General features: G+C 43.9%; 1 protein-coding gene across 1 annotated transcript in view; it reads right to left on the minus strand.

The window, feature by feature from the left end:
* The window catches only part of GUCY1A2 (guanylate cyclase 1 soluble subunit alpha 2), a 1,089,165-nt gene that overhangs the window by 904,789 nt on the left and 157,394 nt on the right, over positions 1 to 26,982 (minus strand). The window contains exon 2 of the mRNA XM_085621484.1: positions 3,395 to 3,456. Within this exon, the coding sequence (XP_085477610.1) occupies positions 3,395 to 3,456 (62 nt within the window). The remainder of the gene's footprint in view (positions 1 to 3,394; positions 3,457 to 26,982) is intronic.

Below are 26,982 nucleotides of genomic sequence, written 5' to 3' on the forward strand. Positions count from 1 at the left end.
AAGATATTGACGTTGCCATATACGATGGGGGGCCTTGGTGCTCCGGACTTGGAATTATACTATAGAGCTGCTCAATGCACACATGCAAATCACTGGAACCACGGACCCCCTGACATACCGCACATACTGATTGAGACCATAGTTGCCGATCCCAAGCCTTTGCCTGCCTTGCTGTTCTCTCCTCGGGACAGGCGCACTGGCATGATGGACTCTCTTAATTCGGTCACACACGCTTGGCATTGTATACTGGACGCTCATGCTGGTAATATTCTGTATGCTCCATTGGCCCGCCTGGACTGGTGTTATTGGCTTGCACCGTGCAGGGACAGAGGAGTCATACTCGCATTGCAGACGCTAAACATACATACCATAGGAGACCTCTTCACGGACGACACTGCACGTTCCTGGGAGGATATAGCTGAGGGTGATACCGCTCGGACACCCCTTGCGCAATTCCAATTCCATAGAGTTAGACACGTTCTCAGGGATTTACTTGGAGAGGATATGACGGAACTCCCAGAGATCCCTACTCTGACCGCTGTTATTAAGGCACAGTCACCTGCTAAATTAGTATCTAGAATTTATCTCTCCACACTATCTGTCAGAGACTGTGCATACACAAAACCACGTCTGGCGTGGCAGCGGGACTTACAGATAGAACTGACGGATGATAAGTGGCTCTACTGCTGCTTGAGTACCAAGCGAATCTCACTCAACGGACGCCATAGATTAGTTCACTTTAAATTCCTTAACAGGGTTTACTATATGCCGGAACGGTTACACCACTATGGACTACACGAGGGATCCCAGAGCGAAAGATGCAGAGAGCCTATAGATGATTTCCTTCACGTGGCCTGGGTCTGCCCGGGGGGTTGCCCGCTTCTGGGGTGATGTATTCATGGAAATTAACCGCATTACGGACATGACAATATCCCCTGACTCGGTTCTTGCCCTCCTGGGCTATTCCCAACCACTTCCCAAGAAACACAGACGTCTTGTGGACATGGCATTCCTTCTAGCGAAGAGATGCGTGGCTATCTGCTGGCTCCGAGGCCCAACACCTACCCTGGCGCAGTGGTCTAGGGATATGCTGTACTGCTTCACTCAAACTGAAAACTACAGCGAGTTATTACCACCCCGCAACAGACCCAAAAACTTCTGGGCCCTATACATGGCCAGGAAATCCACTCTGATGATCTCTGATCATGAAGACACCGCTTCTCGGACGGGGGCAGACCGCAATAACCAGGACCTTACCGTGCAACGTTAACCTTATTTTTGATGCTGAACACTCAATCTCTCACACACCATCCTACCTGGCTAGAGACATGTCAGATAACGGGCTATGGTTCATTCGGTTGGCGGGACCAATCTTCTGTCTGTATTCCTGGCTGCTTTCTCCTTTTTTCTTTTTTCATAGTATGTATCTATGATGTATGATCATGAACCGCTGCATATGGTTATCACCACCTGGACCATGTCAATGTCTCTTTTTTCATTGTTTTGTATTATTTTCCTTGATCCTTTAAAATTCAATAAACATATTTAAAAAAAAAAAATGTACTCTTATAGGCTAGTTCCTAAATGGAGGGACACAAGCATTTCCTGTTCCCTTTTTTTTCTGGTTCGTGAGATGAATTCCACCTCATTAGTAATGAAGTGGGACGAGGATAATAGGCCGTGGAGGTAATGTTCACTTGGATATCTACATTTACGTATGAGTGTAGACTTTGTACTGTTGGTATTTCACAAACACCTGGAGGAGCCTACCTGAATTCCTAGCTAAATCATGTGATTTCCTTGTTGGAAATGCATTCTTTCTGCATGAAGTTCTCATTGGTGATGAACTCTGCACAGGGGGATGGCTTCCCCTGTGGCATTTTCTTTCTTGTCCACTGAGAAAATATTTTCCCAGTGGAGAACCCCCTTCTCTTATACCCCCACCATATTTGGGGGTTATTCATTTCTCTTCCCACCCTTGAAAGGAGAATGGTAGTGATTTATGAAGGCCTACACCTGCAATTGTTGGTGGGCATTCACAAACGTTCATGACTACCCATGCCTTAAACACTCAGGAACGCCAACAATCCCACCATTGAATAGGATTTACCAATGCAGACATCTTTGCACTTCTGGTGGGGATTTCCGCACGCACAAAAGGGTTACCGCCTGCCAGGAATCAGTTTGTGAATTCGTGGCAGGTGTAATTGAGGTACATTCAGGCATAAACCTTACCTTTATGAAAAGGCCCCTTAGTTTCAGTGAAAAGTGCACATTATTTCTTAGCTCAATTATCGATTTACAATTAAAAGAGGTGCATCTGAATTACAATAGGTGAAAATGGCATCTACATTTCCATTTAGTATTTTTTGTATGCGATTATATTTATTTTAAATAGTACTCAATCAGTCAGAATGTTGTCTTAAACTGCTAAAACATATAAGACTATCACAAATCACGTACATATTGTTCCACACTTGCTTAGGTTATCCTTGACATCACCTTGTTAAATTCGAAATATAAACACCAACATCAGAGGGCATAGGTTCCTTAATTTGTCTTTCACCATCTCATAGCAGGTATACCCATGATCATTATTTTTGCTTTGCATATAACTATTTATTGATGCTCCCCATATTTTTGAAATGAAGGCTTATGTAGTGCCTCATATCAATGAAGAAACAAATAGATCAATATGAATGAGTTGCTTATATGAGAATGCACCTATCTTTGGGGCTAAATTTCCGGTATATATACATCCACATGCAATCATACATAAATATATACATTGTACAGTTGTTCCATGGAAAATAAAATGTTTTGCAATCTGTATGAATATCCCCTAACATGATTTCTTCTTGAGTCCCTCAAAAATGATCCCTCTTATCCAATACAGTGCAATGGAATGAGGGGTATAAATTATAAATTAAAAATGGGGATTAGGAATACAATTTTAAAAAATCATGCCGCAGGCACTGACCTAAGCAAAAAGAAATGAGGCATGCTAATATTGACATGGTTTCTTGCCCTACTGAGGTGCAGGTAAGATGGTTGGCACATAGGGTGGGAGGGCAGTTGTCTAGTCTGATGACAGGTTATATTTTTACTTGTACAGATCTATGAGGTCTGCATGTGTCTTGGCAACTGTACTATTTCTAGTAGTCCCAACTAAAGATGAATTATTCATTTTAAATAAGTAAGTAGTTGAGTTGCTTGTCTGTGTCTGCGTGAGCCAAGTGAAGCAGATGTTGTGGGGAGGAATACTTGACCATTTCTGTCTAGGACATAATTAAAAATGCCCTGGTCCTGTCCCTGTCCAGCTCAGCAGCTAAATACATAACAATCCTTCATATGTTTCCATCTGGTAATCACTTGGTATCGCATATTTACTCACCCAATGACTTGATGCTCATAATGCTGTAGTGTCCTTTGGAGAGTCTGCTCTATGTTCTGTGGCTGCAGAAAAATAATAAAGACTTTATCAAAACGTCCTCGCTCCAGTTTCTTTCAGTACAAAAACAGAAAACTACCTGAAAGGACATCAAAGTGTTATTTGTTCATGAATTCCCTGCCTTTTTTATTGAGATTTTCAGTTTAATAATATTAGAAAATGCTTGCTTGAAGCAGCTTTTTCATATTCTGAACAATTCGTTATGCAAGTTAATGTACACCTTGTCCTTCAACTGCATATGTCTTTAGCTACTGTACCTGGACAATTGCAGCATTCATCCACAACTTCATGCCACAACTGATCTGTGGATGAAATATTACCTTCAAAACTGAAATAGGCAAAATGTAGTGTTGGGAAGCAGTGCATTCATGTTCATCAGATTGTCCAAAATATCAGACAAGAAAACAAAATGTCAATTGCTTTATAAATACATATTTTCACCCCTCTTCTTTCAAATCTAAATTTGGACTATTGACGGTTGAGGATGCATCACAATGCTCTAAAACATCCTTCAAAGCTGCAGTTCACCACGACTAATACACAGTTTAAGAAATTATCTGAAGAAATATGTTGAGGTTTTGTATGGCATAGTGGTACAGGCTACGTATTAGACAACTACAGTTAGTGGCCAAAGTACAAAGTGAATGACTTTTGTCCTAAATGATGCCAGAGGACCAGATTACTATGGTTTTGCTCAGACTAGCTGTTTGTTTGTACCACAACTTGCAATAGAGAAAAATATGAAGATATCTGAAAATATAGATTGTTTCAATTAAAATTCACTAAGATTTCCTCGAGCATACCTTGAAGATGCAGAAGCATCTAAGAAATACTGCAGACATTTCCACATAAGAAGCACTGGAAAGTTTAGCTGAGGTAGGTCAAAGTATCTTTGGAAATCTGAAAATATGCTGCCTATCGGATCACAATGTATAAGGTTACTCATGTCGCAAGCAATAGCACCTCAATAAGGTGGAACCACAGATGATGTGCAAATGTTTTAGCTGAAAAGATAATAGTTTCAGGAATTTATTTTATAGGACATATTAGTAACCACAGCACAGAGACTGCACTCCTCGCCACCACAGAAGACATCCAGCTCCCTCCTCAGCGGGGGCGAGACCGCAGCCCTCACCCTACTAGACCTATCTGCCGCCTTTGACACCATCTCCCACCGCACCCTGGTCACTAGACTCCATGACGCCGGCATTCACGACAAGGCCCTGGACTGGATCAGCTCCTTCCTCACCGACCAGATCGAGAGAGTCAGACTACCACCGTTCCCCTCAGAACCTACAGAAATTAGCTGTGGAGTTCCCCAGGGTTCCTCCCAGAGCTCCACCCTCATCAACGTCTACATGGCCGCCCTCGCTGCCATTGTCAGAAGCCACAGACTCAACATCATCTCCTATGCCAACAACACCCTCACCAATGAAACCACAACCGCTAGAACCAACTTCCACAGTGGAATGAAGGTCACTGCTACATGGATGAAAGACAGCTGCCTGAAGCTCAACTCGAACAAGACCGAAGTACTCATCCTGGGGTTCACTCCTTCAGCCTGGGGAGACTCTTGGTGGTCAGCCACTCTGGGACCCCCTGGACCACACATGCGCCTTTGGCATCATACTGGACTCTTCGCTCACAATGAACCACCAAATCATCGAAGTTTCCTCAGCCTGCTTCCACACGTTCTGCCTGCTCCAAAAGACATTTACATGGATCCCCACAGAATCCAGAAATACGGCCACCCATGCACTCATCACCAGCAGACTCACCTACAGCAACATGCTCTATGCCGGCGTCACCCAGAAACAACTCAATAAACTACAGAACGTCCAAAACACCACCTCCAGACTAATCCTTGGCATCCCACTCTGCAGCCACATCACGCAACACCTCCCACAACTCCACTGGCTTCCAATCAACAACAGAGTCTCTTTCAAGCTCCTCAGTCACGCCTACAAAGCCCTACATGATGAAGGACCAGAGGGGGAAACGTCCTTCAGGACGAATCCGGAATCATGCTGTGACTTCACAGAGCCGGCAACAGAACAAATGTGTCTTTAGCACACATTTATTCTGCACGCAAGTCATTATAATGACTTGCTTTAGGGGGGCGCAACGGTGGAGTGGTATTGGAATTAAAGTCCAAAACCTTGCCTACTTTTGCAGAGAGTGGAGTTGGAATAGTACATTAAACTATTCCAATATCCAGCACCCACTAAGACAAGTCGTTAAAACAAAATGCGTGCTGAACAAATGCGTGCTAAAGACGCATTTGTTCAAATGACGGAATTCCTAAGGCATGTGTGAAAAACGCATGCGGAATTCTGTCATGCATTCGACCAGATTACCTGAACCACCACTTTACATTCTACGCACCCACCAGACAACTCAGATCCTCACAACTCACCCTTGCCTTCATTGCCAGGATCCACAAAAACAGAACTGGAAGAAGATGGTTCTCCTACCTCACCGCCAAGACCTGGAACACCCTGCCCCTGCACCTCAGGCAATCAGCATCTCTGACTGAATTCAGGAAGGACCTCAAGACCTGGCTCTTCAAATGATCCTCCACCCAGTCCGACCAGCTGCGCCCCCTAGCGCCTTGAGACCCTCAAAAGTGAGTAGTCGCGCTTTACAAGCCCCTGATTGATTGATTGACTAGTAATTTTATATTTGGAACCAAGCTCACCTACTGAAGAGCTACTATCATCTCAAAATCGGTCTTGGGTTGTTTCTGTCCATTTTCTGGGAGGAGCTGGCCGGGCTGTTTCGGATGGACTGTTCTAATGAAGCAGGTTAATGTTTGGTTTGCATACGTCTAGGTCCAAATTGAGATGGTATGCGGGGGAAATAAATGATGGGTTGGAATGCACACTGAGCGATTGTCAGTGGTTAATTAAATTGCAGACATTCCTCCTATCACCTTTTGTGTGTTTGAGACATCAAATAATGTCTTGAAGGGTACACCTAAGAGAGACTACAGTGATGAGGCTCACACAAAGGCAACTTGCCTAGTGTCGCTGTCCAAATACATTGTTTCACTGTATTGCTGCTAAGCCACCACAGACTACACAAGGATGTCATTAGTCTAATGGTCAGGCAAGTTTGAGCTTGACGTAGTCAGATATTTATGAAGTATGACCAGGTCCAACTGCTGTAGAATTTGGGTAATTGGGAAATGACGCAGAGAGATGGGTTGTGTGAGAAGGGGATTTTAGAAGTATCTTATTTTCTATTCGCCAGGTCACAATGACCATGCAATAGCTGCATTTTGGAAATTGTCCTCTGTATCACTAGGCATGTGCAAAGATGGAGTGAGATTTGCCACTGGGATTTGGCCAGGTTTTATTTTACTGGGTAGCCAGAAGTTCACTTCACACCCTTATAGTTACTAGGATAAATAGTCATGCTTTTTCAAACCTTATGATGGCGAGATGGATGGGGGTTTGCTTCAGAGACTCAGTTGTCTTAGAACTTTAAAAGCCATTCGTGCTGTCAGGGAGACTAGACCTAGGAGCTGAATCCCTATTAATATGTAGGAAATAAATCGAGGGAACGTACTTCTCAGATTAATATAGATCTATGCAGGTCAGCATGTAAATGTATCAATATTTCACCCAGTTCGACTGAATAAAGCCCTAAGCTGGCACTCAACATCTATTAGGACAAGAATTGTTTTTCAGCCTTTCTTAAATTTTGACAGCATTAACTTGTGTAATTATAGCCACATATAGCACAGTCAAAGTGTTGATAATCAATAGTAGGGATGCTGCGTGTACTATACATTACTATACATAGGACTACATTTACATTTGAGATCTTGTTTGTCTTTGGAAATTCTGTTAGTATTACAACATTGACCATAGTAAGAGATGATCCTTTTTAGCTATTGATGTTCAGATCTGGGGATCAGATGTGAACAGATCTGTACTTGAGTAGTACTGGCCCACTAGAACGTCTGTGCTAGTGGTCCTGTAGTGAGATTCTTTGGCATAGTGTCAGTTCACAAAATTTATTTTTAGCTGCAGTCAAACATCAACACATATATAAACACTACATTTTTATAAATGAAGACCATACACTGTTTGTGCTCAGAGTCATTTGACAAATCCATGTCATACAGTTTATAATCATGCAATTCAAATGAATTAAGATACAGATTTGTCCAGGAGTAAAAAACTGTAAAAACAGTTACCTATCTATAACACAAGATACGATTCTTTGACACTGCACAATTTAATGAGATCATTGGCATTAAAACGACATGAAAATTAGCTGTAAAAGGTCTATTAGCTCCTCCCCCATGTCTCCCCACCCCACCCTACACTGATGGATTTGAACAGCACATTTGAGGTGACACAAGAGGTGTCATGAACCGTTGTTTGTCCTTAATCACATAATAATAAGTTCATCATTAGACAACACTGGTAATGCATCTTTCTGAAATCAGCAAAACACTGGAACTTTGATCTGCCTTCATGTTTTCAAGTTCTCAGCAAACATTTTTGAAACAATTAGCTTTTTCTGCAATGATAGTTAAAAGTCTGTAACTCATAAAGGAACCAATACAAGTGTCCCCTCTTTCATGCTTGACCAAAATGATTCCTGTCTCCTGATCCTCCTTGACCTTTTCTCAGCATTCGACACGGTCAATCATGACAACCTCCTATCAATCCTGCAAAACAGAATGAGTTTCTCGGATCTGGTGCTGCAATGGTTTTCATCCTTCCTTCATCACAGATCTCAAAGAGTCAAGGCAAATCACTCTCTTTCCCAGCCCTCTCTAGTAATTATGGAGGTCCCCCAAGTGTCCGCCCTTTCTACTATCCTCTTCAACCTTTTCTTGGAACCTCAAGCTAACTCTCTAAATTCCACGAACATTCTCTTCCACATGTATGCTGTTGATACACAACTCTATTTGAAAATTTCATCCCCGGAAAACATCATCTCACTCAATACTATCCTAACTTCCACACAAAATTGGTTAACCAAGAACCATCTCCTGCTCAACACCTCCAAAACGGAATTCCTGCTCATCTCCCCACCGAACCACATCCCCAACCTAAATCTCTAACTGACTCACCTCACCGCTTTCAACTGCACTCCGATCATCATAGACTCAGCCAAATCTCTCGGAGTCACCGTGGACAAGCACCTGAATATGAAAAGTCATATCAACAATGTATGTAATTGAGCCAACCACTTGATGAGGACTCTTAGAAATATCAAACCTTCCCTACCACAAAATGATTTCAAGCAGGTGGTCCAAGCGCTTGTCCTGCCGAGACTAGACTATGGCAGTGCTACCCTCTAAAATCTCTCAATTGGCTACCCTATGAGGCACGAATCCAGTTAAAAAATGCAGTTCTGGCGCACAAAGGCCTTCACTTCAATACTCCCAGGTACCTGGGGCAAAAACTTAAACTATCCTGTGGGGGGAGAGCATCTAGAAGCGCCACTACTTTGCTCTTGAAACCAATCATCTTTAGCAAAAAGAGAACTTGTCACCGTGCCTTCTCTGGAGCTGCCCCAAAGATATGGAACTCTCTTCCACCGGAAGTACGCAGACTCTTCTCGACGACGGAGTTCAAATTGGAAGCCAAAAGATTCCTAATGAGTACATTTTTACCTTAAGAGGACTAGGCCCACTTGATTGTTGACTTTGTTCCTATTACCATTGTACTTCCATTCGATACGGTGCCCCATTACTGCATATTATTAACCCCCTTCGTTGTTCGCTTACACCTGATTATTGTACTATCTTCTTTTTCCCAATTGGAGTTCGATATTGCATTACTGCATATTATTACCCCCCTTTGTTCTTCGCTTACACCTGTTTATTGTATTATTTTCTTTTTCCCAATTGATGCTCGTTATTGCATTCATGTCCTCACTTGCATCCTATTGTAAAGCGCTCTGTTATCCCTCGGAATCTCGTTCGCGCTATATAAATCTTTATAAATAAATAAAATGCTTGTTCCATCGCTGCAGACATTGCACCGATAGAACCAGTCTACCGATTTCCAATCATACAATTGGCTGAGGGATAGTTCTCTTTACAGGTGGTAACATCATAAGGCGTTTGAAAGTCAATTGTATTCAATTTGTCACTGCTGGCTCCTTTCATGACGATAGAGAGAGATACAATACTAAGACAGGAATTCATTTTTATCTCTGAATGCCTTTGATAGTGAGGTTGGAGATAACACTCCAGAGGAGCTGTGTAGGTGTTAAAGATGTGTAGGCTGCAAACAAGGATCTGGTTATTGTGCTTCAATAATGATGGAAGCAAATTTAAGTAAATTCCTAATAAACCTGCTTGTGAATCTCACCCTAAAATAAGTAAATGGCTTCTCGGCAGATTTGTTGCCTGAACTTCATTTAACCCTTTATAAAGATCATAACTGTAGTTTTTGTAAAGTCATTTTCTAAACTATAATATTGATTGTATAGCTGGAGTACAGAGTGTTTTGAATTGTTTGCTCATCTATGGGAGTGCTTTGGGAGACCAATTCTGTCTTCTGCCCTCGCGCATGGCAGATTGGTGACTGCTTTGAAAATTCAGAGTCAGCAGAAGGGACTCAGGAAGGGGAATGAGGAAAGCAACCCACTCAACAACTGTGGTAAACAAAGATCACATTTAGGCCAGAATCACCAATGGGCAGAAGCAGAATAGCCTCAAGGCCATCTCCAGGCCTTTTCCTCCCATATGTTTGTACTCTTCTTTGGGTGTATGATCTTTACAATTAAGCGCTCTCTAATTGTGTTCTATATCCAGCCTACTCGACCTCCCATCCTTTGCTGTTCAGCATTGGCTGCTTATTACGTTGTATGGGGAGCCCTGAGGAAGAGGGGTCACATGAACCAGAAATGAAATATGTCAGGGCGAGGAGTTGCAGTAAACAAAAACAACATTTTAAGTTAAAAGCGCCCTAGGTTCGAAAATTGAATGTTGACTTAGTTCAGATGTAGTCATGTTCCTTTTAAACTTTGCCATGGAATCTGAGTAGCAAAATCAGTGGAATGGCATTCTGCCCCTTCCTTCGCCCAGATAAATGCAAGTGTCAATACCTATATAAACTTGAGGAAAGATATAATATCCAGATCACCTGTTCTCTCCTTAGTGTTCAGTACTGTTATTGGCAGTTCTTGCCAGTGGATTAATAATCAATGGATGTGGAGAATGAGGTATATATGGTCATTAGTTTTAAATGGAGCCTGGGATATAGACAAATACATATTTCCATTCTACACCTTTTCACTTAACAGCCGCTTCTGCTCATGCACACATTTCAACTGTCTCCTGTTAAAATCACATGCACTGCCAAAATCATGCACCCATGGACAAACATCGGCTAGCCTTTCTTTTGCAACTTTGACAAGCTTAATAGGTGTGGTTGCATGGTATATTTGTATACATACTTTAGTATCAGGTGTTCCAGGGGAACCTTGGCATTTGCAGGCCTGCAGATCCATAACTGGCTCTATGGCCAGCTTAATCCCCACCACCCTCGTTTCATATATCTGTATAGTGGATCCTGTGGTAGGGCCCCCTTTGTTTCAGCTCTGCCAAGGTTTTCATGAACCACCATGAAAACCCTGGTGGAGAGGAAACTCCTAATATGCTTGGCGAGACAGCAGCAGTCTCGCCAAGCATATTGATTCCTCTACACCACCGCAACACCGCCAGGGATTAGAGGCTGCGGCGTGGTGTGGTGGTCCGACCGCCTGACTCAAAATAGGGCGGTCGGGAGACCTCCGTACCCACAAGAGTCTGCCAGTCTATGGACTGGCAGACTCGTAACGTGCCAAGTACCACGGATCAGGCGTTAGACTAACACATTTCAGTGTGGTTATCCGCATCACCGCACTGAAATGCATTGTCACGCATTTGTATAGTGTCTGAGCATCAGTGAAGCGGTGCCTAAAACGGTAATATCATGGAGTGTGGCAACTGACAGCTCGCCACCTGTGGCATGCGCGCGCTGCTCCTGCTGGCTTGGTGCTCGTCGCTGAGCTAAGGCTGCTACAATTATGTCCGCTGCGCGGCTCTCCGCCAGCCTGACTTCATGTCAGTGCGCAAAGGCTACTAACGTCACAGCCAGGGCCCAGTCAGATTATGCCATACCTGGCGCCTTGAGGGTGACATCACGTCCTGCTGCCGAAGCAGGGGAGTTTGTTTTGGAAGGGACTAAGCAGCAAGCGGCTATTTATTGGTCAACGGGTGCCGGTGCTGCAATCATGGTGCTCACAGAACAGCCTGCTGCTCATCCCGGGCCGTCAAAAATCGCCCATGTGGAATTCAATGATTGCCGAGCATCAGGTTACGGAGCCAGTGACCGCGTTTGCAGCGGCTGCCCAAAACAGACTTCTGTCACTGGCCTGCAGACTCACTGAAGACTGTGGGTCGCACAGCATAATTCAAACAACTGCTGCTGAGACTTCAGGCCGGCAGCATTCACATGACATGGCGTCATGTGATACCAATAATCACCTAGTTCTTGTGTCCGATTGCTGACTGCCTGTAGGCAGAAAGTTGAGAGGCAGTTATGTTTCTATATTTATCCCCAGCTGCCTGCACCCAGCCCGCCAGTTTAAATGGTGCCACAGTGCCAGCCTCTTCAGCGACCATTCATTCATTGGGTGACCAGAGTTATCCCAGAGGCTGCAGCATGTTAATTTGACCTGAATGTCTCCCTCTGGTGTGTGCTGGCATGCTGCAAGACTCTGTAGAGGCCAGCTTGCCTCACTCAGGTCTGTGTGATTATTGTTGCATATTTAAATATAATAACTATTTACAGCATGAGCCTCAGGCTGTAGCTCACTTCTCACCTTAGGCTGTTGTGGCGCCCCGGCGGGCTGGGCTGAGCTCACAGACTCAGTCACTGTATTGATTAATATTAGCAGTTGAGATCCGCGGTATCGCCTCTCAGCTGGCCGTTTGGGTGGACAGTTTTATTTTCCGCAGAACGGACCCTTTAGGTTTTTTCAACGTGCGACGAACTTCCGGGTTTTTCTGGTGATTAAATTATGTAACCTAGGGGCATTTTATGAGAAGGCTATCTCAGGGACAGCACATGTTGAGGCACATGCTTGCCTTCATTATATCTTCATGGATTTGCCATATGGGACACCTTGAGGAGTTGCTCGTACTGCAAGGTTTTCCATTTGCATAGCCTGGACTGGTGTCACTGGTTAACTACAAGGGTGAGTTACCCACGGCTTTCTTCAGCGTCTTTCTGAGTCAGGGATGGAGCCTCCATCCCTGACTCAGAAGACGCTCGAGGCAACGACGGACAGGGCGGGGCCTCATATTCCTGAGAAAGGTTCCAGGTGAGGTGAGGTTTAGTCCCCGATCAAGACGGGTGACTTTCGCACACCTTGAAATGGAGAATTGAAACTAAATAAGGTTGTATTGATTCCGACCTTTAGCAAACAAATTGTGTTATTCATTCACTTTCACACTTTACTGTGGGGGGGAGTGAGTATACTTGGCAGTAGCAAGATTTTGACAGAAAATAGGTCCCGAAGAAAGCCGTCGACCTTTAAATTAGCAGTCATTTGTAAACACTGCTATTCTTTGCACTGCTTTTAATAAGGGTGTGAGGAGTCTGTTTAATAAAAGAAAGATTTTTTCTCCTGTACAACCCTTTTTTAAGATTTCACTTACTTTATTAGTTTTTTTGCACTGCACTGTTATTATTATTTCTCTTGGATCATGAACTATAGACACAATTGTCTTTCTGTATCGTAGGTTCCAGTTCCATCTATTTATCTGAGCAAGAGAGCTTCCTATGGAGATAGTCTCTATGATCAAGAGATATACTCCTTAACTGGGTGGATCACCAAATGATAGTACTGATCACGATAAAAGATTGATGGTAATCCAACCTCTGCTCTAAGAATTCTATGTTTTGACTCTCCATTTATACTCTTGTCTTTTTGTGTCTCTTTTTGTGCTTCTGTTTATTCTCTTTAGACCCCTAGTTCTCTTTGTGGTTTATATAGTTAGATTTGGGGATTGGAACTAGGATAGGTCGTTAAAATATCCCTTAGACCCTACTTTTCCAAAGTGTGTTATCATTATTGTCTTTCCAGTCAGGTGCTGCGCACTACAGACTAGTAAGTACTACTAGTCTCTTCTCAAATCCTTATTTAATTTACTTTTACTTTTAGCGCGTCATGATCATGAGCCAAAGTAAACTGGGCACTAGGTTAGTGCCCTTCCGTTTCTGGAACTTTGGGCAGTTTTAAGATATTCTTAGTATTTCTCGTTGCTCAAATGAGTGTAATGCCTGATATTTAAATTTCCCTGGGTGTAATTTCTGATATTTAAGTTTCCCTCACCTTAATCTTCATTGCTTGATTTTGCTCACGAGAAAGTGACACTCATAGTTGTTGAATGTCACTCATAATTACTCTGAAATTATGAAAATGTCACACATAAGCAATGTGAAACCTTGGCAGCTGGATTTGCCCCTTACTAAGATTGCTTTATATCAAGACACCGTTCAGTAGTGGCGTTGATCTGAGCTAGGGCCAAGTAATCCCTTGCATTTTCTGGACAGTACACAGAGTTTGCATCTTGGGAATTATTGTTCTTAATGTCCACAATTATTTACCAAGTTCCATGGCTCCAATTCTTTCTTTTGGGCTTATCAAGCTCGTCTGGATCATGTATTCTGAGGTGTAATAACACTTTTGTGCCTCTGCCATATTAAAAAACCTACAGTTTCAGATGTGGTTGTTTCAGTCTGGAATGCATAATCTGAATGGGATTTGTATACTCCATCAAAGCAGCAAAGTGCACGGTATGATGCACGACCAATCAGGTCACGATTTAAAGCTTTGAAGAGACGCTTTGGAAAGAGAAAGTTTATTTCGAGAACTCAGTAAGAAAATACACCACCAAATCAAGGCACAATGCAACACACCCCAAAACACCATGCACCCTGCTACTACTATTGAAAATGGCAATCACTCATTGGAAATACAGTGTGTTGCTAGTACAGACACCCACATCAGTGTCTTCAAACACTTTTTTGCTTTATATGCTATTTGAGAATAGTTTTCTTGTCATTGACAAATGCTGTAAAGAATATTACCATGCTATATTTTAGTTTACAGTCGCGACCTGTTATTTTACGGTCAATTGCAGTAACATAGGAAACAAAGTCAGGATGGGCACAGATAGTTGTTAGAGGATGGTGTAAGTATAAATATGAATCAGCAATTAATATAGGATATATAAAATGGCATCAAGTGTATGGGGTAATATGGGAATGGATGGCGATGGGGGGCTCTTACTGTAAATTAATTTACAAGGAATGAAACTCTGAGATTAGCCTCTCAATTAAAAGGGAAAAAATTAAATTATGTAAAAAAATGATATTCATTGTGAGATTAATAACCCGAGGTTAATCCCGATTTGCTTAATGACACCTAAAATAAACATGGAACATTTGCAAACTGTGAACAAATGCAGGGATGAGGAAAATACGGTAAAAGGATAAATCTATTCTCTGTCCACTGTGCAAACATGCCGATGCGGTTTAGGACAGCTAGGAGACACATTGCCATACAAAGGGATCTTAATACATTAACTAGGCAGCACAATGGGGATGGGCCCACCCACTTTTAAATATATATCCCCATCAAGGGAGCACACTGGTGCTCTTGCGCCCCTCCTCTTTCTCCCCTCCCTCACACCCTCTGTCCTTGTTTTACACCCACTCTCCATCAGTGCTCTTCCACTCTTCCCATTCTTCCCCTTCATTCCCTGTTCTCTCTCGTGCTTCTTCTCTCTCTGGTTCCTGTTGCCCCCCACCCTCTGCCCACCGCTTGCTCATATTGGCTCTGCCTCTGATAGTGTAATTGGTGAGTGACCTCTAACTCACGGGCAGCTATCATAGAGTAATATTAATTATGACTAAAACCATTCAAAGATGCCCACCCTTGTGTTTGCATGCATGCAAACACTCAGGTAGACACAATTTGTTTTGTTATAGGTTATGACAAAAACAATTTCATGCAGAGGTGGCCGTCTTGCATTTTTTTTGCATTAAAGTATGGATGAGTCATATTTGCATAAGTCTTAAGTGTAAGGTTGACGAAGCGGAAAATATCAGCTAGCTGGTACATTTATGTGTCATGATCTATAGCCCACACTAACCTGTGTATACTGGAGAGCCCATGGGCATAGCCAGAAAAAAAAAATATCCCCCACTTTGACCCATAACCCAAATGACACTGAACGAGCAAGCAACGGCGAGGGACCTGGAACTCTGACGTGGGTCTTGTTCCCCCAGGGAATTCTGAAACCCATCTTGCTAAATGGTATATGTTACAACTTTTACATCAATCCCTCGCCTAATCACATTTGTACCTTTTACTTCCACCCATCCACCCACCCTTTTTGCCTCCTTTCCTTTCCTTCTCTTCATCTGTTCATCTATAGTCCGCTCTCACCATCTACTAATATATCCTTCCTTCTCACCATCCATTCATTCAGTCACCCCTCATTCCTTCCTTCTCTAGCCATCCATCCTCACTTCCTTCTATTATCCATTATTTGCTTTTTATCTTTATTTATCCATCAATTCAATCCATCAATCATCATTCTTTTGCCTCTCCATCCATCTATACACACATCCTTCTCTCCATTCATTCTCTTATGCTTCTCCCCATCATCTACTCTTCTCCTTTCCTGCTCTCTATCTATTCATCTATCGGTCTCTCAACCACTAATTTATCCTTCCTTCTTTCATTCATCAATCTAGTTTACAGTCCTTCTCAACCACTCATCCTCCCTTCTTTTCTCACTATTAACCACCCTTTCTTCAAATCAAATCAAGCAACATTTGTAAAGCAAAACGCTGTCTGCCCTGGGTCGAGTGAGAGGGGCACAGGTGTCTAACGGGTTGGTGGAAGTTCAGTTGATGGTTGCGGTAGGCAGGTCCTAGGTCATGGAGGGCTTTGTAGGCGTATGGGAGGAAATTGAGCTGGCATCTTTTCTGGATGGAGCGCCAGTAAAGGTCTCTCAGGTGGTGGGCGATGGGGGTTCGTTTGGGGAGGTCCAGGATAGGTCTGTGTAGGAAAGTAGGATGTTTTCATGGTCACCCCCAGTTTTTGCCGGTGTTCTACTGTTTTTCTGACTAGTCTGACTAGGATCCTGCTAATCAGGATCCCTGTCACTGTGCTTTCTCCCTAAATTGGTTATGGTAAGTACCTTGGTACATTCCTATTTGGCTACTGGAGTACCCTTGTAAGTCCCTAGTCTATAGTACTAAGATACCTAAGGCATGGGTGCCCCTGGGGTCCGCTATGGGCTGCAGCATGCATTATGCCACCCATGAGGAACTCTCTAAACTATGACTACAGGCTTGCCATTGCAGCCTGTGTGAGTTGCCGCATGCACCTCTCATGAAAGATATGTTTCCTTATGTCTTACATCACTGCACTTGAAACCTAAAAGTCACCCCTCTAGCAGGCCTTTCAGTCCCAAATGCAGGGTGCTTGGTTCTGAAAGTGACGGTAGCCCTGCATGAGCAAACCACCCCTACAGACCCCCTATTCTCCAGACTTTGTAAGTAAATCAGCAATTACGAGATAGAGAAGCAACGAGTCATTACGCGATGACCATCTCTGAACTGTCTGGAACGAGTCTGGGCATGTTTGGAATCAAACATGTTTGAAACATACCCAATCACTGTATCCGGTGTTGGAGGTATGATTCCATCCAAGGTAGGGCCTCTCCAGGAGGCCCTCCATGCTCCCGGTACCGATCGTCCAGAGCCCAACAGCAACCTAGGGCTGCTGGCGACGCAAGAATAGACACGATTCTGCCCTCCTGCTGCTCGGCCGAGCAGAGGAAGATAGGGCAATAGGTTTCCTGTCATAGGGAGGTGTAACCACCTCCCAGACAGGATTTGGTGTATTAGGACAGCGCCACATAGTCTGCTAAGATGGGTACACTTGGTGCCCTCCTTGCATATTGCAGTTCAAACCATTTCAAGGAGCCGTTGGCACCAGCTCTTGTGCGAAACTGGACAAAGGACATGGGAGTATCCTCCCAACTGTCCAGCCCCTCCTCAGGGAGGGACCCCTGAATCATCCTAACCCTCTCTGAAGGTACTTACCTGTGAATGGGACTCTAGATTAGTCATGGGATTCAATTCAGTTCCAACTCCACTTCATCTTTGACCGTCTGGACATCCTGATCGAGTCGTGCTGACCGTGCCGGACTGATCGCATTGTCCTTTGCCTGGGGACAGAGACTGCAACTGAGAAGACTCTATCTGCTCCTGACTTCATTGTCCTGTGAACCTGCTGCACTATCAGTGTCCGTGCGGACATCTAAAGACATCCGAATGAATTGCCCTTGGAGTGAAGGAGTCACTCCCCTGCAGCGGGGTTGACCAGTCTCCCGAACCTTGGCTCCCAGAGGCTCCAAAATTCTCAGCAACACAGGTGGGGGTTCTGCATTCTCTCGAGGACTGAGCTGTTCTCTTGTTCAGTTGAGGCCAGCATCCCTCATAGAACGTCCTGCAACTGAACCCCTGTGCACCGCGTCACTGAATCACTTCATCACACAGTAACCGCATCGGTTACCATAGCTGACTCGTGCCAATGGAGTCAGACGCATCGAAAGATTCTGTCGACGAGTCTGTCTCCACTATAACTGACCGGTGCCGACGCGGTTGGCTGGATGGACGGACTCTGTTGTCTTCAGCATCATAGTGGCTCGGGCAGAGCTACCAATTCGGTGTACCCGAACTTGAAGCCTCTTCATCAACTGACCTGCTTCATTGAACTCAAGTGGCCTTTGTCTTCCGTGTCTCCTGGACGTCCTGGTGTGGCGTAGACTCTTTCCCCTCTGTTTTCAGGCACTTTTCGACACAAACCCGCACCCGGGTTCCAAAAGACTCTTTTATCCTTCTGCAACAGCTGTCTCACCCTGAAGTCCTCGATTGTGCTTGACAGTAGTTGTAGGTATCCTGATTCCGAGGGTTTCCACGGGCGGAGTGGCTCCTCGACCTTCTGTCTTCTAAGGGGTCTCTTCAGTGTCCACTGGAAAGGGTCTTTCCTCTTCAAGACTGCAACCGCAACGTACCCTGAGTAGTATTGAGTATGCAATTGTGTATCCTCTTTGCATACGACTCTCGCGGGATACTTAGACTCTCACCTGGGGAAGTATCTTGGGTCCCTGACTCACTACTCCAACTGGGTCCAGTCTCATCCACTGTAGTGGTTCACATTCCACTATTTCGAGATATTGTTTGGTCTCCCCCTGGGGACCACTGTGTATTGGTGCTGCTTTCTGCTCTATTTTGAAGTATTGTGTGCATTGTCAGTATATCTTCAATTAGGAAATATTGTATAGTGTTAGTGAGTGACTGTAATAAATATCTATTTTTATAAGGACACTGTGGTTCTTTTTCACTTAGCCTGTACAAAGATTGGATACTGGTAAACCGACCTGCTTTACACTTCTCCTAGACTAAGCCGAATGTTGCTCTCCTCAGCTGCCACGCGGTGAGCCTTTCTAAGGTTCCCTAAACCACTAAAATCAGCATAAGGGTCGTCTGGATGGGTGTATGGCGCTACCCTTACATAAGTGACCGTCATATATTAAGCCAGACTACCCAGTCTGGCTCCAGAGGTCTCGAATCTTCTGAGGAGCTGGGTGGAGATGCCGGCATAGAGGGCGTTGCCGTAGTCGAGGCGGCTGGTGATGAGGGCCTGAGTGACTGTCTTTCTGGTGTTGGTTTGGATCCATCTGAAGATTCTGCAGAGCATGCAAAGTGTATGAAAGCAGGACGAGGCGACTGCATTAACTTGTCTTTTAATGGTCAGTTGGGAGTCGAGGATGATGCCAAGGTTGCATGCGTGGTTAGTCGGTGAGAGTCCGAGTTCTGCAGTCCACCAGCTGTGATCACATGAGGAGGTGTTCTTCCTGAAGATCAGGCCTTCAGATTTGTCGGAGTTGAGTTGGAAGCAGTTGTCTCTCATCCATTCGGCTATGTAGGTTATGGCATGGCAGAAGTTGCTTTTGGTGTTGGAAGGGTCCTCAGTGAGTGAGAGGATCTGAGTAGGAGATTGTGTTGAGTCCATGGGATCTGACGACATCTGCAAGGGGGTCATGTAGATGTAAAACAGGGTGTGGCTGAGTGATGATCCTTGTGGTCCCCTGCTTATGACGTCTTCAGGTGCAGAGGTGAAGGGAGGAAGTCGGACGCTCTGTGTGCATCCTGTAAGGAAGGGGGCGATCCACTTGAGGCGTCTTGCTGTATGCCCATGTTGTGGCATCTGTTGATGAGGGTATTGTGAGAGACTGTGTCAAACTCTGCGGAGAGGCTGAGGGGGAGCAGGGCCAAGGTTTCTCCAAGGTTGAGGTGTGTTCTGAGGTCGTCTATAGTGGCAATCAGCATGGTCTCAGTGATGTGATTGGCACGGAATCCTGATTTGGAGGCATCCAGTAGGTAGTTTTGTTCAAGAATTCGGTGAGCTGCTGGATGATGGCTTTCTCAAAAAATTTGGCCGAGTAGGGGAGCAGGGAGATCGGACGATAATTGTTTGGATCATTGTGGTCAGCGGAAGCTTTACTTAGGAGGGGTCTGACATCTGCGTGTTTCCATCTGTCCAGGAAGGTTGCTGTGGAGATGGAGGTGTTGAGGATCCTGATAAATTGTGTGCTGAGTTCATTGCGAGGTTGTAGAGGTGATGGGGGCAGGGGTCGGTGGGCGCCCCAGCGTGGGTGGAGGACATGATGGTTGAGGTGGTCAGGGCAGTGAGCAATGAGGATGTGGTGATGGCTTGGCTAGTGTTCACTGGTTGGTTTAGGTCATCGTGGTTGAGGGTGGTGGGGTGGAGGTTGAAATTGTAGGCGTTGATGATCTTGCTGTGGAAGTATTCCCAGAGTGTGTCGCAGATTTTTCGGGAGAGGTGGATGGTGTTCTGTGTGGCTGCCCGGTTGCAGAATTCTTAGACTATTTTGAAGAGTTCCTTCGCTGCGGGTGGTGATGGCTGCTTACTTGGCTTTTTCAATGGGCTGGTGATAGCTGCTGAGGGCCATCTTTTCTCCAGTTGGTGGCCATCCTGAGTTCTGGGGTGTAACAACTGACATGCTTGGGGATCTTGTTGGATTTTCTAAGTTTCAGTGTGGTGACTCTGTTGGCACTGTCAGTGAACCAGGCTGTGAAGTTTTGAACAGCCTGGTTGAGGTCTATTGAGACCTTGGGTTGGGAGGTATGAGAGCCTGTGACCACTGAGTTTCAGTGACCTTGCTCCAGCAGTGGTGGGAGGAGATCTAACCCCTGGTGATGGTGTGCTGGACATCGGTGATGATGAATTGTAAGATAGTGTGGTCAGTCCATGTGAGTTCTGTGGTATGGCTGAATTTGATTCTGTCGCTGGAGATGAGAATGTCGTAGAGTGTGTCTGGCTTTGTGCGTGGGTTCAGTGACCTGTTGGGTGAGGCCGATGTTGTTGAGGTTCTCTAGAAGTGAGATGAAGTTGGCATTGCTGGGGTCATTGATACGGAGGTTTTTAGGGGCCGAGTAGGACATAGTGGTGAGAGTCGATTGCTAGGGGGCGAAGAGATTGGGGAGGGCATCACAGAATGTTGCTTGGGGTCCTGCAAGTCTGAAGGCAAGAGGGCCTCTTATCTTGGTCTTTTTGTTGGTTTGTAGTTTTTCTTCTCACCATTATTTGTCCTTATTTCTCTCCACCCATTCTTCCTTCCATCATCCACCAATCTATCCTTCATACATCCATCATCACCTATCCATCCATTTATTCAGCCTTCCTCCTCTCCATCTATCTCTTCTTTCTTGGTCAATTGAGAATCTTCTGTATCTATCCTCCTCTCCATCTTATTCTCCTCTTATTCTCTAACCCTCTCTTCCATACATGCCAAAGAGCCCTATTTTTATTATCTTTATGTAGGATGTGTGAGCTTCTTTTGAAAAACAAAGTCTCAGACCAAAGTCAAAGGAGCCATAAACACCAATTCTATGTATGACGCTGCACACAATGGCCAGCCTGCTGAAGTCGGGGGGTTAATGATGACCCTGGAGTAGGGAAATAAATGAACTCCTCCAAATTTCTTAGGTCTTAGCCTCGGTGGCAGAGGAAGTTAGCAGTTTATGCAGAATGTGAACGCCGCTTGGCAAGAGATATCACTTCTCTGACGCTTGCACTACATATAATGCAAAAGGGCAGCATACAGAGACTACAACGCCCATAGTGCCATGGGACTCTTACAAGACTTGCAATGGTGGTGGCTAACTTCGATTCATGAAGTAAAGGTTCCTTTTGTTTCACAGTGATCCATACTAGGCTACCAAGCTATTTAGCGCCTGATTTAAATGTTGGCGGAAAGGGTAGTCTGTCACAACAGCGAAAAAGTACCCTTTCTACCAACATAATGGTCCACTTACTAAATTTAAAACCAGGAGGAACACAGTTTGGCGACAGTAGAAAGTAATCCATCTCTGACGGCCCCAAGTTGTAAGGGCCGTTGGAGAATTGGCTTTATGTCCATCCATCCAATTTAGATGGGTGGACATAAAGCCCTTTTACTGCCCATCACCACTAAAATCTGCTGGTGGTAAAGGGCAGTAAAATCATAAAGGTGCTCCATAAAAGTGCCCCACTTTCCATGGGACTTAATTCTCATGGCGAGGGGGGCATTGTTTTCCCATCAGTGGCAGAAATGTCTGTCGGGTCAACGGATATTTCTAAACTTGGCTGTCGGGATCTCCGCCAGGGAAGCTGAGTAAAATACTCCATCTCCCTAGCAGAGGACTCCCCACCGCGATATATAAATCGGGCCCTTAGTTGCTGCAGACAGATTGTCATGTGTACACTATAGTTGTATTTCACCCTTTAATGGATTATGAACTCTAATCTTGCACAATTTCTTTCTTGTGAGGTACAAGAAGTATATTCACCTTGGCATATGTTATTACTATTTCTTTTGAGTTATATACATAGTTAAGGTATTGACCGTATGGAGAGTGGAGGGGAAGAGATTGTTTTTGTCAGGAGCAAAAGAAAATACTAATATGCATTTAATATACTGCAGTTGCCAAATTTGTTATATTGTCAATTATTCAGGTCACAGATTTAGTTTACAAATCACTGAAGGTAGTTATACATCGAGTAAAGTGTATTGCAGTTTAGGTTATTCCTTCCATCTACTATAGAGGTTTCATTTTTATTTCAGCTAAAGGAAGTCACAGAGTTCCTACCAACTATAGTCAAACAAATAGAGTTATATTGTATCTCACATTAGAAATAGTGAATAGCAATTCAAATGACGTCATACTAAATTAGTTACTTCTTGTTTGACTTATCAATGATATGAAGTGACAATATGGGTTAAATAACAGAGTTTATCGAGTCGTAATTGTTGTGTTCTATCAGCTGAAAAGGACTATATACAGTTGGGAGGTCTGATAAGTTGGATTACTTGTTGACGGGGGTGAACCCCTACTCAGGCAACAACCACAATCCTTGTCAAGGTGAGTGTTGGACCTGGTGGGCCTCTCTGCAGGGTCACCCCCAAACATTTTGCCTTTTACCTTTCACTTTTTACTGAATTTGTTTTTGTTGGCCTTAGGACACTGTGCACTTTACCCTGCTAAACAGTTCCAAAAGGCTTGTGCTCACTCCCCTTAAACATGGTGTGATTGGCATATACCTAAATGGCATATTTAATCTACCTAAAAGTCGCTTGAAGAATGGTATACCATATGCCCAGGGCCTGAAAATGAACTGCTACTAGTGGGCCTGCAGCACATATTGTGCCACCCACTTAAGAAGCACCTCAAAACATGTCCCAAGCCTTCCACAGCAGCCTGAGAGCAGTTTTATACTGCCATGATGATTTGACATGTATACTCCCTTACCAGGCCATAAACTCCTCTTGTATTTATTACATATACAACACCCATAAGGTAGGCCTTAGGTAGCCCTTAGAGCAGGATGCTGTGTAATTAAAAGGTTGGACATGCACTTTTAAGTTTTACATGTCCTGGAGGTGAAAATCTCCTAAATTCGTTCTCCACTATTGTGGGGCCTACCCTTTCTATAGGATAAAACTGGGGATTCCTTATTACATGTAATAAGCTGTAATTCCTAATTGGGAATAGGTAGCTATGTCATTTTTAGTATCTATGAAATTGTAATGATAAACCCTAGCTAATGGTAAAGTCGGGCTTTCCAGTGCAATGTTGAAAATGCATCTTTTAGAAAGTTGGCATTTTCCTGCCCTTATCCCTTTTGTGCCTATAGCCTGGCCTGAGCCACGTGACTGGGTTTAGCTGACAGTTTGACTTCATGAATTCCTCCTAGACAGTCATACAATAGTAGAGTGATTAGATGTGCCTCAATGAGCCAAATGCTGGCAGGATGGGGTGGAGCTGAACACAGCCCCACCTACACCTGAATAGCCTGTGCTCTGACTTCACACAAACGGCCCTGCATTGTCACTACAGCCAGCTTGGAGCCTGGGTAGGGAAGTCAGGAATTTTCATGCACTCCAAAGAACTTTTCCAGAAGCTTTTCCCACCTTCCAAAAGAAGGGCACAAGGGTATAAAAATAGGAGCTTCAGACCCACTCTCCACTTCACTACTGGAACTGCGGAAAGATTCTCGGAGGTTTACCTGCTGCTTTGATCTGCTGTGCCCTCTGCCAGGCTGCTGATGTACCTGTAAGGGATGTTTTGCTGCCATGAACCTGCCTTAAGCTCTCAGAGGCCAGCCTTACTGTTGAGCCCTGCATCTTCATTTGCATCCAGGACTACCAGTAGTGACTCCAAGGGCTAATTTACGGGCCTCTAGGGACATAAAAGGCTCCCACCATCTTGAACCCACACCTGAACCCAGCCTGAGTGAGTCCCGAGCCCCCAACAGAAGTTCCACAAGTCCTTGACCCTTGGTGGTGGTGCTAGAAAAGCCCATATGGGCAATTTCCAAAACTGAGGACTTAGGCAAAATTTGTCCAAAAAGTGATCTGACAACCAGGAGGACAGGGACAATCTGCTAGCCTATACGCCCGAGGTGCATTGTCAGATGGATTGATTTTGCGGCTTCTCCCACTAAGTTCTTCTCCACAGCAGCAAATTTGTTTCAGTGGTCGTTTGCAAAGGGGTATCTGACCTTATGGAACTGTCTTCGGCTACAGCCCTCTGCTTCATCTGGCTAGAGTTTTTTTTACTTCCATTTCAGTGAGTCTAAATGTAGAAATCTGTACCGTGACTTTGTCCCAAGGCTATCTGACAATGAGGCTCCTTCCTCAAACACCTCCTGCAGCCTTGCCCCGCTGAAGTTTACCTTCTCAGACATTTTTCTTCAAGAATTTTTCTAAGTCTGAAGGTAGGCGCTGACCAGGTCCAATCCACTTCGTGTATCAGAACCGTGCTCCATCGCGACCAGCCTTAACTTTCGACTTTGATCCGGTCTGGCGGGACCAAATGTCCGCGGTTTGCGCTTTGATCTTTTAGGCGTTAGATTTCACTTAAAACTTTAAAAATTCATAACTCTGTTTCAACTGATTGAATAGTTGTTGTTTTGGTGTCAGTCAGTCAGAAAATCTTTATTCGGCTGGTTATCAGCCATAAAAGTATGCATCAAGAAACATGTAAAACAAGTTAAAAAGTGAAATACATACAGTGAAAAATGTTTTCTGAGACAGTAGCAATTTCAATGTCAAAATATCAAAATTATAATTGATGATTTCCACAAATAGCATTATGAGTTAAGGGCAGGGTACAAATAAGTTCATAAACATTCCTCTTACCCAGAAACAACAGAGCCCAAAGTTTATCCTTGTCAATACAAATAGAAAAATATCATTTTCCAGCAATATCCCGTAAACGAACAGCCGAAGAAATATATCTGTAGATCATTAGACAAGTAAATTATTTTTTAAGAGCTGGAGGTGAAATAATGCTGCCCGGCACTTCCTAAGATTTAAAAACTTTAAAAGAGGAATAATAAAAGCACGCCTTGGTTTAATGTAAAGTTTGCAAAAGAACATAAACTGTAGTGTACTCTGAACAGACTTCGAGTCGCAAGGGCACAGATCTAGTTTGGCATCACAATAGACTTTATAGGGGTAAGAAACTAAAAAATGTGAGATGCCAAACCTAAATCTTATGAGATAAAACAATTTAGGGGCATATTATCAAGAAAGGCGATAATATTATCGCCGCTTTAGCGGCAGAAAACTGCCGCTAAAACGGCGATAATGGGCTTGATAATATGCTCTATGGAATTCCAATTGAAGTCCATGTTAGATGTGAAGGACATCTAACCTGAGCTTCAATTGGAATTCCATAGAGCATATTATCAAGCCCATTATCGCCGTTTTAGCGGCAGTTTTCTGCCGTAAAGTGGCTGGGGGTCTGGGGTATTAATATTGTTAATCCATTAGTGACTATGCCTACTGACCCGATACTTGTAATATGCCAGCGTGAAGAGACGTCCCAAACAAGGAGGGATGATGATATTATATGTGAATATCTGGATGATAATATAGGGAATCTACCAGTAAATGGATATACAATAGTCACATGAAACATGGCAGGCCTATTAAATAAGAAAGACTCACTAGGATGGATAGACTTTATTAACAAAAAAGATATAGTTTGTCTACAAGAAACCTGGTGCACTGACCATGTGCATATTGAAGGGTTTGCCGCTTATGGATTACTGGCACTACCCTCCTCTGCACGTAGAGCCAAAGGTGGGCTCCTAATCCTTATGTCTAATAAACTCCCAGTTGCTGTTCAAAGAGTGATCCAAGTAGGGAAACATTCACACATTTTGTAGCTGGTTTGTAAAGATGGGAGGGATGTGCTCCTGGTCAATTTCTATAATAAAATTTTTGATTCTACCCGCAGTAATGCAGAATTTAAACTGGAAAAGGGGCTGGATAATGTGATAGAAGCAATGAACAGTAATTTTGTAATTATTTGGGTTGGGGATTTAACATGCAAATATGTCCATTATCTATGACCAAAGTCTGCGGGTACAAGAGTGATGAAGGGGACGACTGTATACATTTCCCACGCAACAACTATGGGGGAGCCTTAAACACATTAATGGCGAAATATGACCTGGACTTGTTGCAATGTGCCTGTGATTCCAATGGTAATGTGATGCAAACCTTTACCGGCAGGAATGCAAACTCAGTGATTGATCATGTGTTAATCTCTATGAGTATTGTACAAATGTGTCCTACACCAACATTGCACAGTTGCTAATTAGTGACCATAAATGCATCATAATGCCAATATTGATGTGGGGAAAGAAATGTGCTTCTCTATAAACTGTTAAGGGTAATATTGTCCGATTTAGAACAAACAGAACTCGAATAAAGTGGGAGGGGGTAGACCCAAATAAAGTTCTAGAGGATATTGTTACAAGATGTGGCACAGAAGTTTTGTACTGTCTTAATGCAGATGTTAATCCCACCCTGTTGTTAGCCAATTTTTGCAAAATTAATAGTACAA

The sequence above is a fragment of the Triturus cristatus genome, chromosome 8 (genome assembly GCF_964204655.1).
Source record: "Triturus cristatus chromosome 8, aTriCri1.1, whole genome shotgun sequence".
Classification (NCBI taxonomy): Eukaryota; Metazoa; Chordata; class Amphibia; order Caudata; family Salamandridae; genus Triturus; species Triturus cristatus.